Source organism: Lissotriton vulgaris, chromosome 8 (assembly GCF_964263255.1).
Source record: "Lissotriton vulgaris chromosome 8, aLisVul1.2, whole genome shotgun sequence".
NCBI classification, from domain to species: Eukaryota; Metazoa; Chordata; class Amphibia; order Caudata; family Salamandridae; genus Lissotriton; species Lissotriton vulgaris.
In genome coordinates this window covers 843,878,268-843,893,180 of record NC_141696.1, presented here as the reverse complement: position 1 = coordinate 843,893,180, position 14,913 = coordinate 843,878,268, and the positions used below count along the sequence as shown (strand labels likewise).

At 43.4% G+C, this 14,913-nt stretch overlaps 1 protein-coding gene across 2 annotated transcripts in view; it reads right to left on the bottom strand.

The window, feature by feature from the left end:
- The window catches only part of COL4A1 (collagen type IV alpha 1 chain), a 515,832-nt gene that overhangs the window by 25,376 nt on the left and 475,543 nt on the right, over positions 1-14,913 (bottom strand). For both annotated transcript variants that reach the window (XM_086934756.1, XM_086934755.1), the window contains exons 49-50: positions 12,534-12,711; positions 10,671-10,785 (exon numbers count right to left, since the gene is read on the bottom strand). In XM_086934756.1, the coding sequence (XP_086790882.1) occupies positions 10,671-10,785; positions 12,534-12,711 (293 nt within the window). The remainder of the gene's footprint in view (positions 1-10,670; positions 10,786-12,533; positions 12,712-14,913) is intronic.

Genomic DNA, 14,913 nt, shown 5'->3' with positions numbered 1-14,913 from the left:
AATCTCACTTGTACACACAAGCAGAAAAAACATTCAGTCCCACAGAAAGAACTGTGAACGCAGTGCAAATCGCATTAGCAAATGAACGAGAACTAGCACACGGCAAAAGGATTAATATCCTCACAGCGGAATCCGCCTTCGAAGCGCTATTCAGCCCAGTAAACCTGCCTACAGTGTCACTGGATCCGAAATGGATACAGTGTATAGATTCTCTAGGAGCGGAAGACGTGAAATACTCTTTCGCCCCGCAATACAAAGAACTGAATGATTTAGAATATGAAGAACAATATCCTCTGCCAATCGAAATTCTGCCTCTCCCACAATACGCCTGTATAATCTATACAGATAGCTTTGTACAGCATTTTAATGTAGAGAGTAAATCCTACAATGCAGCATGTGCGATCATTAAAGGTCGTTGGCTGTGCGGTAAATTCAGACCGAAAGTAACAAAAACTGAATCTGTAAGAAACTGTTCGGTTCAGAGAACTGAAATCAGATGTTTAAAGATGGCGCTAGAAAATGCAGAATGTGAATTCCCGACACTTATAGTGTGCGATTCTCATTTTTGCGTCAACTCTTACAACAATAAACTGCAGAGTTGGATCGAAAACGACTACAAAGATGACACAGGTGCCACAATAAAGCATAAATTGCTCTGGAACGAGGTAGCTCTTTTACACAAAGAACTACAAAAGACTCACGTGATTCACGCACAGAGTCTTCAACGTGATGGCGTTCACGTTGCAGGGAATTCATTGGCTAATACAGCCAAAGCGGAAGCAACTAAACCGGCTTCCGTAGCCACAAAAAAGCGTACAGATAAGTACATAGACGGAGAAACCATGCTGGCAGTAAAAACGACCGTAAAAGGCGACTGTGCAGCACTACCCGTAAACTATCCACTCAATTATGCATACATAATCGATGCAAACTCCGTTCCTTTTGCTCGAATCCCTGGAGTGGGGGACAGAGTAATTCCAAACATGAACAGGAGAATATTTTTAATAGCAGACGCACACATGGGTTTGGGTCTAAGGCACAGAGAGATCAAGGAATCACTGACTGAATTACAATCAGTATTCTGATGGCCGGGAATGAGTGTAGAACACCAAATATATGCAAACAACTGTGAAAACTGTAATAGGGATCGCAGTAGCGAACCTTGCTACCGGCTACCAGTTAGAAAGAGCGTAACGCTGCCTACACCCCATCCTGCGTCCTATTAACAGCTAAGACGAAAAGCACTTAAAAAAAATGAGCCCCCAGCGCTCGGCTGACGCTAGAACGGTTATAAAAGATTTGCGAGTCTTTATCGGCACATACGCAATTACCACGTTCCATTCTGACCAGGGTCCTGCTTTCAGCTCTCGAGCTTATAGGGAGGCCATGGCCAGCATGGGAATTGGGTTGCGGTATTCTTGTCCGTCATACCCCGGAAGGGAATAGTGTGGTAGAAAGAAAAAACCGTGACATAAAGCAATCTATAACAGCGAAGGTATTAGGTTCAGGTGCTGGGTGGGTCAAACATTTAATAAGTGTCCAGACTAGTCTTAACAACATGCCAAGAAATTCTCTAAAAGGTTTCAGCCCATACGAACTATTGTTCGGAATTAGAATGAGCGTTCAGGACCTCGATAGTCAGATGTCAGTGGTACAAGAAGAAACAACGCACTTTGATGTAAAAGACCGTTTGGCTGTTTTACAGGAACTGAATGAAACAAGAAAATCATTAAGCAACATAAAGTTAAAACAACAGCCAAGTACCACTGACGAGGCACCACCCGCAACAGCCCCAGCAAGGCCTGTCTGGATTCCAAAGATTGGGGATCTAGTCAGAGAAAAGATCGCGGTGAAGAAGGAATTTGGGCCTTCTTACAGAAAAACAGTACCTGTCTTAGCAGTCACCGGAACAAGATCAGTTGTGCTACCGCCCCTTGCTGGTAAAAAGGAGAACAGAGTCGTGTCTATCGATCTGGTAAAACCACAAGCATGTGGCCTATAATCAACAGTAGGCCCAGTGGACTCCCAAGAAACAACAGAATACCCAAACTTGCAACAATCCAAGAGGTTCAAACTGAAAGACTCATCACATTCGATCAGCCTGCAGTGCACAATGAAGGACTATGCAATAATGCCATGGAACTCGTGCCTCTTGAAATACAGATTGAAACAGTTCGTCAAGAAACAACACCAGTCTACAATGATGTGGCATCAGAAAGTGCTACCGAGAGACAGATTGAAAGAACAATCCCATCAATTGACAGAACTGCCTCTGGTTATTTCATCAACTTCGACAACTTCTCTGAAGATTTAAATGACCCCGAAGTGATGCCAGAAACAAAAAAGTATTCTAAAGAAAATACAACAGGACTCCTTCAACAAATCAAAGAACTATATCTGGATTCACCGTTGATTGAGCATTGGATAATCTCAGGGGTATTCATACTCCTACTATGCCTAATTTTAGTTTTAATTTTAGGAAAGTTCATTACAATTGAATGGACACAGCAAGTCAGAACATCAACCTAGTCCTGAAACCACACAGATCATCCCACGTGAAGAAAAGAGAACTGTCAACAGTAAATGTCACAGCAATTCCAATACCTGGTGGGGTGGTATGGGAGAAAACAGACTATGAGATATATGGTCCGGTCGAAATCCTGAAGTATCCTCATCAACTAAAGGTTTCCTTAAGTGACTTTGTGACACCAAGTACATTCTCTGATGATTGGGACTTTAACAGTATTAATGACATGATGTCTGATTTAGTAATGTCAGCTAGATTCACAGATCATGATTATTTACAAGGTTCATCTAGTTATGAGCAGTTATTCTGTTACACCCACTATGGGGATCATTACTTGCATAAATCTGCACAGCCTAGAAATGTTTTTATGTATAATCAATGGGAACATTGTGCTACACCACCTAAAAGCAGTTCTAAAGCATTTTTTGAGAAATTCAAATACTTCTCAGGGTTTAACACCAGTGATGCAGAAACGTTTTATTACAAACTGTTAGAAAAAACAGGAATGAAAACAATGCTGACAAATTCTAAATTGATATATTCAGAAGCATTTTATGACAAAATGATGACATTTGGTTTTGATTATTGGAAAAATAATATTGAAACAAAAACAATTTGGGGTACAAAAGATTGGCAGGTGCAAGGCATAGAAGCACTATTTAGAACCTGCATGATACCTGAACAAATGTTATTTTTAAATGACACAATACACCAAACATCTTGTCTTGGCCTAGCTAAGATCAAAGACCTTAAAACACCGTCTATACCAAAGCCAATACCTGAGAATACAACCACAGATATTGAGTTAGACGTGTCACAAATTTTACATTTCAACAGAACACATCCTGATTGGAAAAAGTGGTTAATCTGGCCTACAGACACAAATAGCTGTCAAGATAGGTTCCTGAACAAAACACAGGGTTTAAAAATGACCAGATTAGACCCTAGATACTCCCAGAGACAACATCCAGGGATTATAACAACATACAGTGTAGGGAAACTCTGCCTAGAATGGCTAACTACATCCACACTGGCTGAAATTAAGCAACACTTGTCTTTACTAAAAGATGGTGCTGATTTGCGCGATTTCATTCTTGGACCACGCAAACAGCGTCAAAAGCGTTTCATAGCGACCAGTATCTATGCTGCTTACAACGAGGCTTGGAAAGTAAAGCAAATTGAAACTGCTGAAAAAATACGAGAAATTGATCGTATTACTTTGGAGAAATCACTTTCTGTGGTAGACAATGGGTTAATGACTCTGTCTTCCAGAATATATTCTTTGGACAATATTGTATCATCTGCCTTTGATGTGATAGACAGAGATTTGCTAATGTTACAACATGGCCAATCTCAATTACGCTCTAATATAGAATTAGGCTGGACGCTGCAAAATCTTCGTTCAGGCTATGTGCCTTGGCGTTTAATCAACACAACGTCATTATTTTCCAGTTTTAACCTTACTGATAAACAGATCAGTTTGGCACAGAAAGGAGCAGACTATACAATCCTGAGCATCGAAAAACTCGAGAGATTACCATTGACAATGTCAGAGAGTCCTGTCATTGAATGGATAATACACGGAATTATCACAATTCCGATAACAACTTTCCGATTTAAAAAGTGCCTTGAATACATACCTGCTGGCCAATATGAACAATTGGGTAAAGGATTTGTAAAATCCGAATGGAAATTACCATACACTCATTCTTGCTATAGTGACAGTGACAAAAATGTATTTCTTAGTGGTGATAACTGTAAACATTCACTAAGCGGTATACTTTTGTGTCAGGGTATTAATTTACACGGAGCATGTGATGGAAATTCAAACAACCTTTCATGCCACCAGCTAGTCACACCTGCAACTCAGATAGAGCCCTTCTTTATGCAACTCGCGAACGGGAGTTACATTCTTACAACGGATCACAGATGTTGTGGCCTGACGCCAGGGAAAAGTTATCTAATACAAGTTACGTCCATGGTCAAATGTTGTATGCAAGCATTGTTCCCGAGCGGGCCTCCAGACATAGTGACTCCCCTCTGGCCTCGTCTGAATCTCTATTCTATACGAATTGATACATTAAGCAAAATGAAATCTGTACTTTTACAGACAACAGTGCCTATAACGTCATCTAAAGAGACGTATGATCTTCTAGTCGCAAGGACGGCTACTGAGGTTCATGACCTTTTATCAACAAATTGCCCCATGCATTACGTAGAAATGTTCAGCCAACTCCTTAACATGTCTAGTGCAACAAGCATCCCAGGCATATTTAAGACAGTCTTTACGGGACTGCTAACACCCTTCCAGGCAATTTTGGGAATCTTTCCTAATTTTGTGCACTCCATTTTTGGCGGCATACCACTATTTTTGGGACTCGTTGCAGGGATTCTATTTTTGACCCTCCTGCTACGTTATGGCAAGCCTCGGCTCAGACATAGCTCCCATGGGAATGGAAGAGACAATCCTAGCAATGCGCTACCGGGACAGGATAACTAATGTCCTCGGATTGGCCAGGCTGAGAGATCTAAACATGACCTGGTTCCTTTCATTCAGACCGATATGGCAAAATTGCATTTTACCTGTGCTACGGTGTATGCTTTGCGGCGATGAATGCGTGTTGGACATCTGTCTTTCACTTCCATCAGCAGTACCAATGGACGTCGATACTTTGCTCAGTCCAATAACGGCTCACGCATTGTGTTGTCCCCAGCGGCTACCAATCCTGATGACGGCATTCGTGGAGACTCCTGTACTACAACCAAGTGGTAACAGTGGAGCGAGTGACAAAAGCAACATCATCCAGGTACAACGTTCTGTGAGCATTGCTGGTCCTGCCTTCGATGACAGCAATTATTCTCACACCTGCCAAGTTACAGCGCTAACTAATTTGGTTGAACTATCACCTGATTTTGTAGACCAATTCTTTGAGAGCCTGTCTGATACGATGTTCTCACCCATAGAGAAACAATAACTTTTGAGAAGCTTTCCGACACACAGCGTTCCCATGAACTCTGAATTCGGCCTTCAGTTTTGATCAACAAAAACTGCCAGGAACTTTGGAAATGTATTTTTCCCCGTTCAAGCAATAATTTTTTGAATTGGACAATTTTTCTAATATTGACCTTTTTGGCACGAACAATTCTTTGCTTAACGTAAAAACTATTCTTAGAGAACAGAAGCTTCACACTTCTATTTCTAAGCACATCTAGAGACATAACAACATTACACCAGCCTCTAGCACACATGTTATTACAATGCATTTTTATGTGATGATTTATCTCGCATTTCTTCTGTCAGAGATACTTCATGTGTAATTCCTTTTGCATAATCGTTCATTGATTTCATATGCAATAATTTTTGAATGATTATTATGCTTTAAAAAAAAAAAAACGTACAGTACCTAAATTCCATGTATTACAAGTACGCCTATTTCGAATGCATTTATGTATTTTGGGGTGGGCAATGTTACACATGCATCTTATTGCTTAGTTTTAGTAATTTTGATGGACATGAAAACGTGGAGTGGGTGTTGCGTGCTTATCTAGGTTCCTGATCGATACTGTGACCTTATGCCCCTATTCGGCTATAAATCCATTTATTCCCTATATTGGCATAACCGTTCAAGTGCGATTTTCTGAAAAGTCATCTCTGGCCTCACACGAACAGAGCCACATTCCAGCATGACTCTCTGCTACTTCCTTTGCGACCAATTAGTGCAATGACAGAGCAGCAGTCACTATCTGATATTCCTAGATAACACTCCGAGTTCTTCAACAAGATAAAAAATGTTTTGATTAGTAATGGAACTCTAATGAGCAACTGATAACTGTCACTTCCTAGTGACATCTTTAATTGACGTCTTATGTCCAGCAAACTTGCGTCAAACCCGGCACCTGTCAGGTATAAATATTACCAACGTTGCCTTAAGCAATGCGAGCTACTGTTGCTGATGCCAGCTGCCTGCATGACCCTGTGTTGGTAAATCTAGCACTCTGTCGCTGCAGCCTGCTATCCTGTGGTGGTGAAGCTGCTGATTACCATTATCGCCGCTACAGCGCGAACTATGGTGCAGTACGCTTAAGGAGCTGAACAGCCGTCCTCTGCGAAGACATCCAGCAGATTCCAGCTGCCCGCGGACGCTGTCACCCCTCCTTCCTCGACGCGCTGAAGAGAAGCCGCTGCCTTTCTCGTGCAGAGAAATCCAGTCCCGGCGCTTCCGGTTTACCCTCGCGGGTGACTGGGATATCGAGAGAGACCCCTGAAGGAGATACCAATCCTCCATCATTCTATTCAGAGGTATGGTGTTGACTAAACCCTTAGACGAGAATTCTTGAAACAAACCTTGGCAAAACCAACTTAACTTAAAGCTACTTACTTACTCCCCTTTCACGTGTTAGGCTTAGGTCAGGCACACTGGGGTAGGCTTAGTTAGAAGCACCAGTTGAGTATGTTAGCCTGATGTATATATGACTGTATATATGTTTTATTACTTTTAAACCATTGTATGGCTAAGAAACCATATCAATGCTTTTACAGTTCTATTTCGCAATACTTATCTTACTGTACGTACTTTTTATGATAACAATTATTGCAATTGTGGCAATACATTTCTCTTGTACGAGAAGAAAGACTGTTCAATAAATGTTAACCCTTTATTGATACTTGCCCGTCTCTCTATTCTCTACCTCTCGTGAAAGTAAACTGCACTAGACTGACTGAGTGAAATCTATGTCTATTGTTTCACACGACCCTAGAGATTGACTCTTGATCTGAGGAGCAAAGTTGTCATGTTGCACGGTTGTTGGAAAGCTGAATCCCTTCTTGTCTGTGCCAAGGAAGCTGATCACTTCCTATGCAGAGAAGAAAGTTTCCAGTGACCTCTGAGCTAGTTGGTAACACAACCCAATTAAGTTTAGCATAGTCAGTGGAGGCCTGGAATATAAGCAGTTCCACGTCGATACTACTGTTTATGTTATTCCAAAGCGCAGGGCCTAGTGGGAAACTAGGAACTACACTACAAGATTAAATCACAGGATTACGCATATACAGCCAGACACCCTAGCAGGAATGTCTGCCAACATAATCCCACTTTGCATATGACATCACCTCACACCAGTACTTCACATTAGCATGTGACCTTCAGTTCATCTAAAAGAAATAACATTAGTAAAAGCATTTCTGGTGCAATTACACCTCTTCACCTCCAGGGGATGCCCTTCTCCAGACATCCCCAACTCAGCCCTTCACTCCATGATGCACTTCTCAACCCTCCTCCAGCTGTAGAACGAAAGATTCAGCCCAAGAGGAGTTAACATGCTGGCTGAGCCCTTGAGGGGTTATTCTTTTTAAGTCCCCATGTGACTTAGGGTGGGACTTCTCTCGTGCTGGGGAGGAGACTGAGCGTTTCCAGCAGCTTCCTCAGCACATTTTCACACCTATGAGGGTAACCCCCTCCTCTGGGGGCCACTAAGCACAAAAAACAATCAATTTCCAGTTGCTTGGCAATGCATTGTGGGGCACTTCGTGCTCCTCTTTATGAATATGAGAGCAGCGGCTCTCCCGCTGTGCCGGGGAGAGCCGCGATCAACTTTGTGGCGCTTCGCGCCACCTCCACTCTCCGGTGGGTGCCCGGTCCCACCTGGACCCCCAGGCGAGGGTTATGCGGCTCGGGGAGCCCACCCCCAGCCGCTCCTGCCGCTGGTTGTGGGGGCTCGGTCCCACCCGGGGCCCAAGCGCTGACTCCTTTGTTCCACCCAAGACTACCGCACGCCATCCTTGGTGGAGGGCAGCCCAGGGAGCACAACCCTGACTGCCCCCACCGGCTCCCCACCCGGCCAGCACCCTTGTATGCTACCGTGGGAGCCGGCACCAGTCTTCTGGTCTGCCCGCTCCTGCGGGCAGACACGGAGGTTCTCGCTGGGCCGTCAGGACCTCGGGAGAGTGCGACAGCACTCCCACCTCCTTCTTATGGCCTGGGGGAGTGCAGCGGCACTCCCATGCTCTCTGGGCATTTTGGGCCCCCAAGAGTGACTTCTCCTCTCTTCAGGGCCCGGGGATGGGGTCCCGGGCCCCTGGGCCACCACTTTACACTTTGTCCCCCGCCTTCCACTCGCTCATCGGGTTCCGGGGAGCGTGCCGGCGCTTCCCGGCTTCAGCGTCGGCAGGGGCCAGGGCGGTCTCCTGGCACCCCACTGGGCAATTTAACGGGTTGCGCAACGGCGTAGCTCGACTTGTCTTTTTTGGAGGGCAGCCCTTGGGACCGGACCCACTCCGGGGGCACATTCAAGACCGGCAGCGGAGCCCCAGGCGCTTCGTCGTTGGTCTTCTCGGAGTTTAAAGGTCGAGTCTCTTCTGGGGGCATATCTCAGCCCCCAGGGGTCCGAGCCTCTTCATTTTCACCCCCAGCCTCTGGGAGCACTCTCCTTTGCCCTCCAAGTCTCCAAGAGGATGCATTCTGCAGGGAGCGGTCTTCACTGGCTCCCTGCACCAGCCTTTCACCTTGCTCTCCTCCTGGTCCTCTCTTCTCCCTGCGCAAAGGCCCCTGCTTCTGTGCACTGGTCCTGGGCTCTTCTCTGGTGCAGTTAGGTATCTCTCCTTCCAACTGCCATTTCCAGGCTTCAGCACCTTCCACCTCAGCATACCACACCCTAAAGAGAGCTTCCCTTTCTGTGCAAGCATCTTTTTAAAGTTGAGTAGGGCGCTGGCAGGAAGTCCCATTTTGGCCTATCCAACAGCGACACATCACGTCCCTGCCCCCTCCTTCTTGTCCAGCTTCTGGGTTTGTTTAAAATGGCGTAGTCCAGGGTTTCTGGCCACATGGTCTCTGAAGCCTCTTCCCCCACCCTGCCTTTCCTCCTTGGTGCAGCCTGGTGCCTGGCACCCAGTGAAGGATAAGCCTGTAGCCCCACCCATCTTCTCTTCCTGGAGAGGAGGCCTTCGATTGTGGGAGAAAGGTTATCAATCCATCCTGCTGAGGTCAGCCCTCAGCCAGGGTCTGGTTATGGCTAGCTCAGAGAAATATGACAGTTCTGTAGGACCCAAAAGCAGTACAAATATGACTTTGGACTCTGCAGAATACTTCTTTTCACATCCGCTACAGTGGACTTTAGTGTGTGTCTGGAATCTGTAGGCCTTATTAAAGTTACTCTAGCCCATGGGCTCCACATCCCCATAAGGGAATAATAAAGCGAAAAACACAGTAAAACAAACTGACTTTCCTGGCATGTTTCTTTCCAGTGTATAAAGCCTATTCCATATCACCACCCAATTCTGCACAAGTCCTGCCACACCCTTCATCTTATAGCTGCTCCCGGACAGCACACGCTAGGAATCTCTCCTGCACAGCCCCTACACGTGTGCTCACGCATGTACACGTGTCTGCATGAAACCAGCTCGGTGTCCCTTACTCCAGCTGCTACGCAGTGGCCTGGTCAAGCCAGGGGGACACCAGTAAAATCTCCATGCAGTCTCATACATCCTGAGTTCACTGTGGGTGAGTCCCAATTTATGAGGCTCCCCCACAGTAAAAGCTCAACAATCTAAAATATGGCTCCTGGTAGTGATGTTTTCTCAAATATTTTTTATTGGTTTGAATCTATGACATTAAAGCACTGTAGCGTGTTACAATGGCATATATATATTTTACAAACAATCTGAAGTTTCATCAGTGTTCTTAATTGAGAAGTGTATTTAGGTAAATGTTTTTGACATGTTGGATCTTAGGACCAGGTAGTTGCATGTGGTTCTACTTTTAACTATTTCTAAGACAAGTCAAAACTAATCTTATTTTGAGCATTACATTTTAGAATGCCTATTTTAGGATTACGTTTTAGGATGCCCCATTTCTGGTAACTGGTCATAATGCATTTGCCACCTCAGTTTTAATTCAATCGTCAGAAATCTGCTTAAAGATTTCCACTGTTGGGCGTTATTCCACCCCTTTAAGAGACACTAGTTTAACTGGTGTTTGCAATCTATCATCAATGGTGAGATACTTCCCTCTTAGAAATGACGTCCTGATGCCAAAGGATCTCAACAGTCATAGCCCCTGTGTTAATTTTCAATCCGTTTTCTCCTGTCTGACATGGGCAGCAGATGATGCATAACATGGGATAATTTATTCAAGTATAGGAGTCTTACCATGACGAATGAGTAGCCAATCCACAGCGAGTACCACCCTTCTGGGCACGAGGGTATTTGTATGGTTTGGCTGTGAACTGCCATGACCATGGCTGGAGCTTCACAGACTGAGCACCTGCAAAAGCAATGAGTTATCACAATAAGGACCAACTCAACAGTCAACAAAGAACAGATATGATATCCTTCTTTCATGTATATAGGAAGGTCATCGCTAGCGTGTTTTATTACAGTGGGGTAGGAATTGTATCTTCATAGATGGTAATTCACCAAAATGCCAGGGATACCAAAAGCGACATCATTCACAGTTTAGCCCCATGAATTTAGAGTGTTAACACCTTGTACCATTATGAGCCCCTCATGAGCCACCTATTTGCTGTTGAGCGACTAGGGAAAGAGCATATTTTGGAAACTACATAAAATAAACACACATTTTACTTTCTGTTCCTGACACTATTATTAGGACCCTTGAGTGCAGGATAACAGTGCCAGGGGTATCGTAGGACATGGTATTCAGTCAAACTATCGAACTGGAAATGTTGACTTAAGCTAATATCAAGTTTTAAATATCATGACACAGAAATATTGACAGCACGAATATCGTGGTCAACAATAACGACGTTTAGGTAATAAATATTAATATAAAAGTCATTAATATAGTTTGCAAAAAATAGTTGTTTAAAATATCGAATTTTTAATTAGTGTTATGTATTTTAGTATATATTTTAAATGTATGTGATGTATTTTTTTATTTAAGTATTGTTTATATTTTTTAGTATAGTGTTACATTTTTAGTAGTTATTAACTTTGTTTTAATTAAATTGAGCATATTTTAGTTCTGTAGCGGGTTGTGGGTTTATAGGGGAATAGGGTGGGAAGTAATTTAATTATAATAAATTAATGAATATTTTTCATTTATATAGTTGCGATTGTATAATATTAATTGTGTTTTATATATTTTTTGCTACATTTAGGTGTGAGCTGTGGGGTTTATAGGGGTAAAGGGTGGGAAGTTATTTATTTTAATTAATTATTAAATAGTTTTAAATTAATATTTATTAACTAATTGACAATTAATTATGGTAATTGTGTAATTAATTTAAGGTGCAGGTTGTGGGGCTTATAGGGGTAAAGGGTGGGAAGTAATTTATTTTTAATATATTATTATTAGATGTTAACACCTTAAGTGCTGCGCCTATTCCAACGGCCGACGGCACCACTACCTCGGGAGTGCTGCCGTCGGCCGTTGGACGTTCCAACTGCACCTGCGCAATGGAACGTTCACCACTGGAGCTGGAAGTCCATAGCTGCTAAGGTGTTAATTATTACTAATTAATTAATTGACACATATGGAAATTTTGTAATTAATTTTAGTTGCGGGTTCTGGGGATTTAAGTATTAAAGGGTGGGAAGTAATTTGTTTTAATTAATAATTAATTAATTAATAATCAATTAGGGTAATTGTTTCATTTTTTGGGGCGTGTGACTTTTGAATTTATAGGGGTGAAGGGTGGGAGTAAATACATTTTACTCACTTTATAATTAGTTGTTAAATACTATCAGTTATTTAATTAAATTTTACAGTTTAACTTTAGGTATGGGGTTGTGGGGATTATATATATATACACATATATATATATACAATATTTTGTGCAACTATATTTATGGCATCAATATTTTGTTTTTGATATTTTTGTACATACCATTATAAATATAAATGTCGATATTTTTTAAATCAATATTTATAACTCGCTATTGTGGTATGGGGATATTTTAGTTGTCAATATTCTGTCAGTGAACCAAAGGACATGCCATCACTAGCAACTGCTAATCTGGTGTGCTCCCAACTGCGCACATCGTTCTTACCTGCTGATAAAAGGCTTTATGCTTTCACCAGTGATGGGCGCCATGCTCATTGGCATAGGCTCTGGAGTGGACAACCAATAGGAATAGTCATTTCTTGAGGCAAAGTTGCACACATTGTTGATGTTACAAAACAGGAAAGGCATTGTGCTGAACTTGCGAAGACAGCTCCCAGCGGTACCTGAAACAACATCAAGGAGATTCAGCAGGAAGAAAGAGTGACTGGGAGTGTACACTGCGACAGCATGACAGCCATAGAATGTGTTACTGGGGGCGTACACTATGATGGGATAGCTGCTGTAGAAAATGTAAATGGGAACGTACACTCTGATGTGATAGCTGCCGCAGAATGTGTAAGTGGGAACGTACACTCATGGGATAGCTGCTAAGAATATGTAACTGGGAGTGTACAATTTGGGCTTTATTAGGATGACGGGCGGACAGGAGAAGGGACCGCCCACCATAGGACGGGGGTCCCGGGGGGGGGGTGGGTATTAGGATGTGCCCCCCACAGTGGCGGGCGCATCATGCATGTACAACATTGCGGCGGGCTGTGTTTACACCAGCTCCCACCGCAATGTTAAGAATGCATGTGATGCATTTGCATACACAAAGCAGCAGGCACCGCGCGGTGCCTGCCGCATTGTGTATGCAAATGCAGGGGGGTACCACAGGTACCCCCCAAGTGCACCCCCCTTCACCCTGGGGGCCTGCAATGGGCCCCCAAAGCAAAGACCGTATGCCTTTCCACGGCGGCAATGCCCCCGTGGAAAGGCATAGGACCACATGCATTGTAATATGGTTGGTGGTGTCTCGCGGTTACCGCCACCATATGTACGCACTTTTTCCGCCGGTCGCAAAGGTAACTGGCGGAAAAGCGGCGGAAGGTCCTTCCGTCCGTTGCGGACCCCCCAGCCATCCTAATGTGGCGGGGGGTCATTTCAGTGAGGATGGCGGGTGGATTGCCCTCGCCGGGCCACCGGTGGCTACCACCAGCCCGGCGGGGGCAATCCGCCCGTCATCCTAATGGGGCCCTTTGTTGGGATGACTGCCAGAGAATGTGTAAATTGGAACGTACACTCTGATGTGATAGCTGCTGAGAATGCATAACTGGGAGCATACACTGTGATGGGATAGCTGCCTTGGAATGCGTAACTGGGAGCGAGCATTATGGCACGATGGCTGCCGGAGAATCATAACTGGAAGCGTACACTATGATGGGATGTCTGCCGGAGAACGGGTAACTGGGAGCACATAGAATAGCTGCTAAGAATGCGAAACTAGGAGCATATACTGTGATTGGATGGCAGCCCATGAATGAGAAACAGGGAGCCTACATTTTAAAGCGATGCCTGCCTTATTTGGCGGTTGGCTTTTTACCTAAAATCCAATTAAACAAGTTTAACAAAAACAACCATTAAAAATATAGCACATGAAAAAAGTCAAGGAATCTATTTACAATGATCTAACTGTGAATGGGCGTGACATACTCTTGCAGACCTCCTGACTTAGTACTGGAGTCCAGGAGTAAGCCAAGGGTAGTTCTGGCTAACGTTTGGAATTCTGGAAAATCACAAGAGTAAGTCACAACAAAACGTGTGAATCGAGCCCAATATGTTATAAAAAAAATTCAAATGCAGATTATCAGCAATTATTCTCAATGTTTACATTCATAGCCTAAGTATAGTAGTAATGGTTCTATTTGATGCCATTACCACCAAAGCCACTACTACTGCATTTACCAGTAAATTCTTGATTGGAACCAAAGAGCGTGTTTTACCTGGATAACTGGATGAATGAAAGTGACCACGGTAAAACACACAACCTTAATTGTGCCATTTCTGGTCTTTTGTATTGACCTATGCTAAACAGTAATCTTTGCCACGTGGTTCTGAGTGCAGTACTACATTTAATTTTTTCATTTCTTATAAGCACGTGGCATCGCAACATTGAGGATGCAGAACCTGAGACTCATCTGATAATGAAAGCTATTAATATTCAAATGAGCATAAAGGACATAACAATTGATTGAACCAAGTTATGCTACTGCTGCTCTCTAGCTCACCATGACAGACGTTTAGTTAATATTTTCAACCAATATGCTACTTTTAATATAATAATATGTCCAGCTGACTATAGCTGTATGTTCTACTTATTTTCTTTGGCCCTTGTAATGGTGTGCTCATGGGCGTCAGCTCAAAAAAAGACCATGGCTAGCAAAAGTGACATCACCACCCTATACAACCTGATGATATCACACTTTTGACCGCTTGTCCCACCTTTGCTTCTCAAGGACAGGGCAAGGGCAAGGAATGGAAATTATTGGGCTGGTGCTCTTGGGCTGATGGGCCACGCTTCTTCATTTTTATAATATTATTTTTTG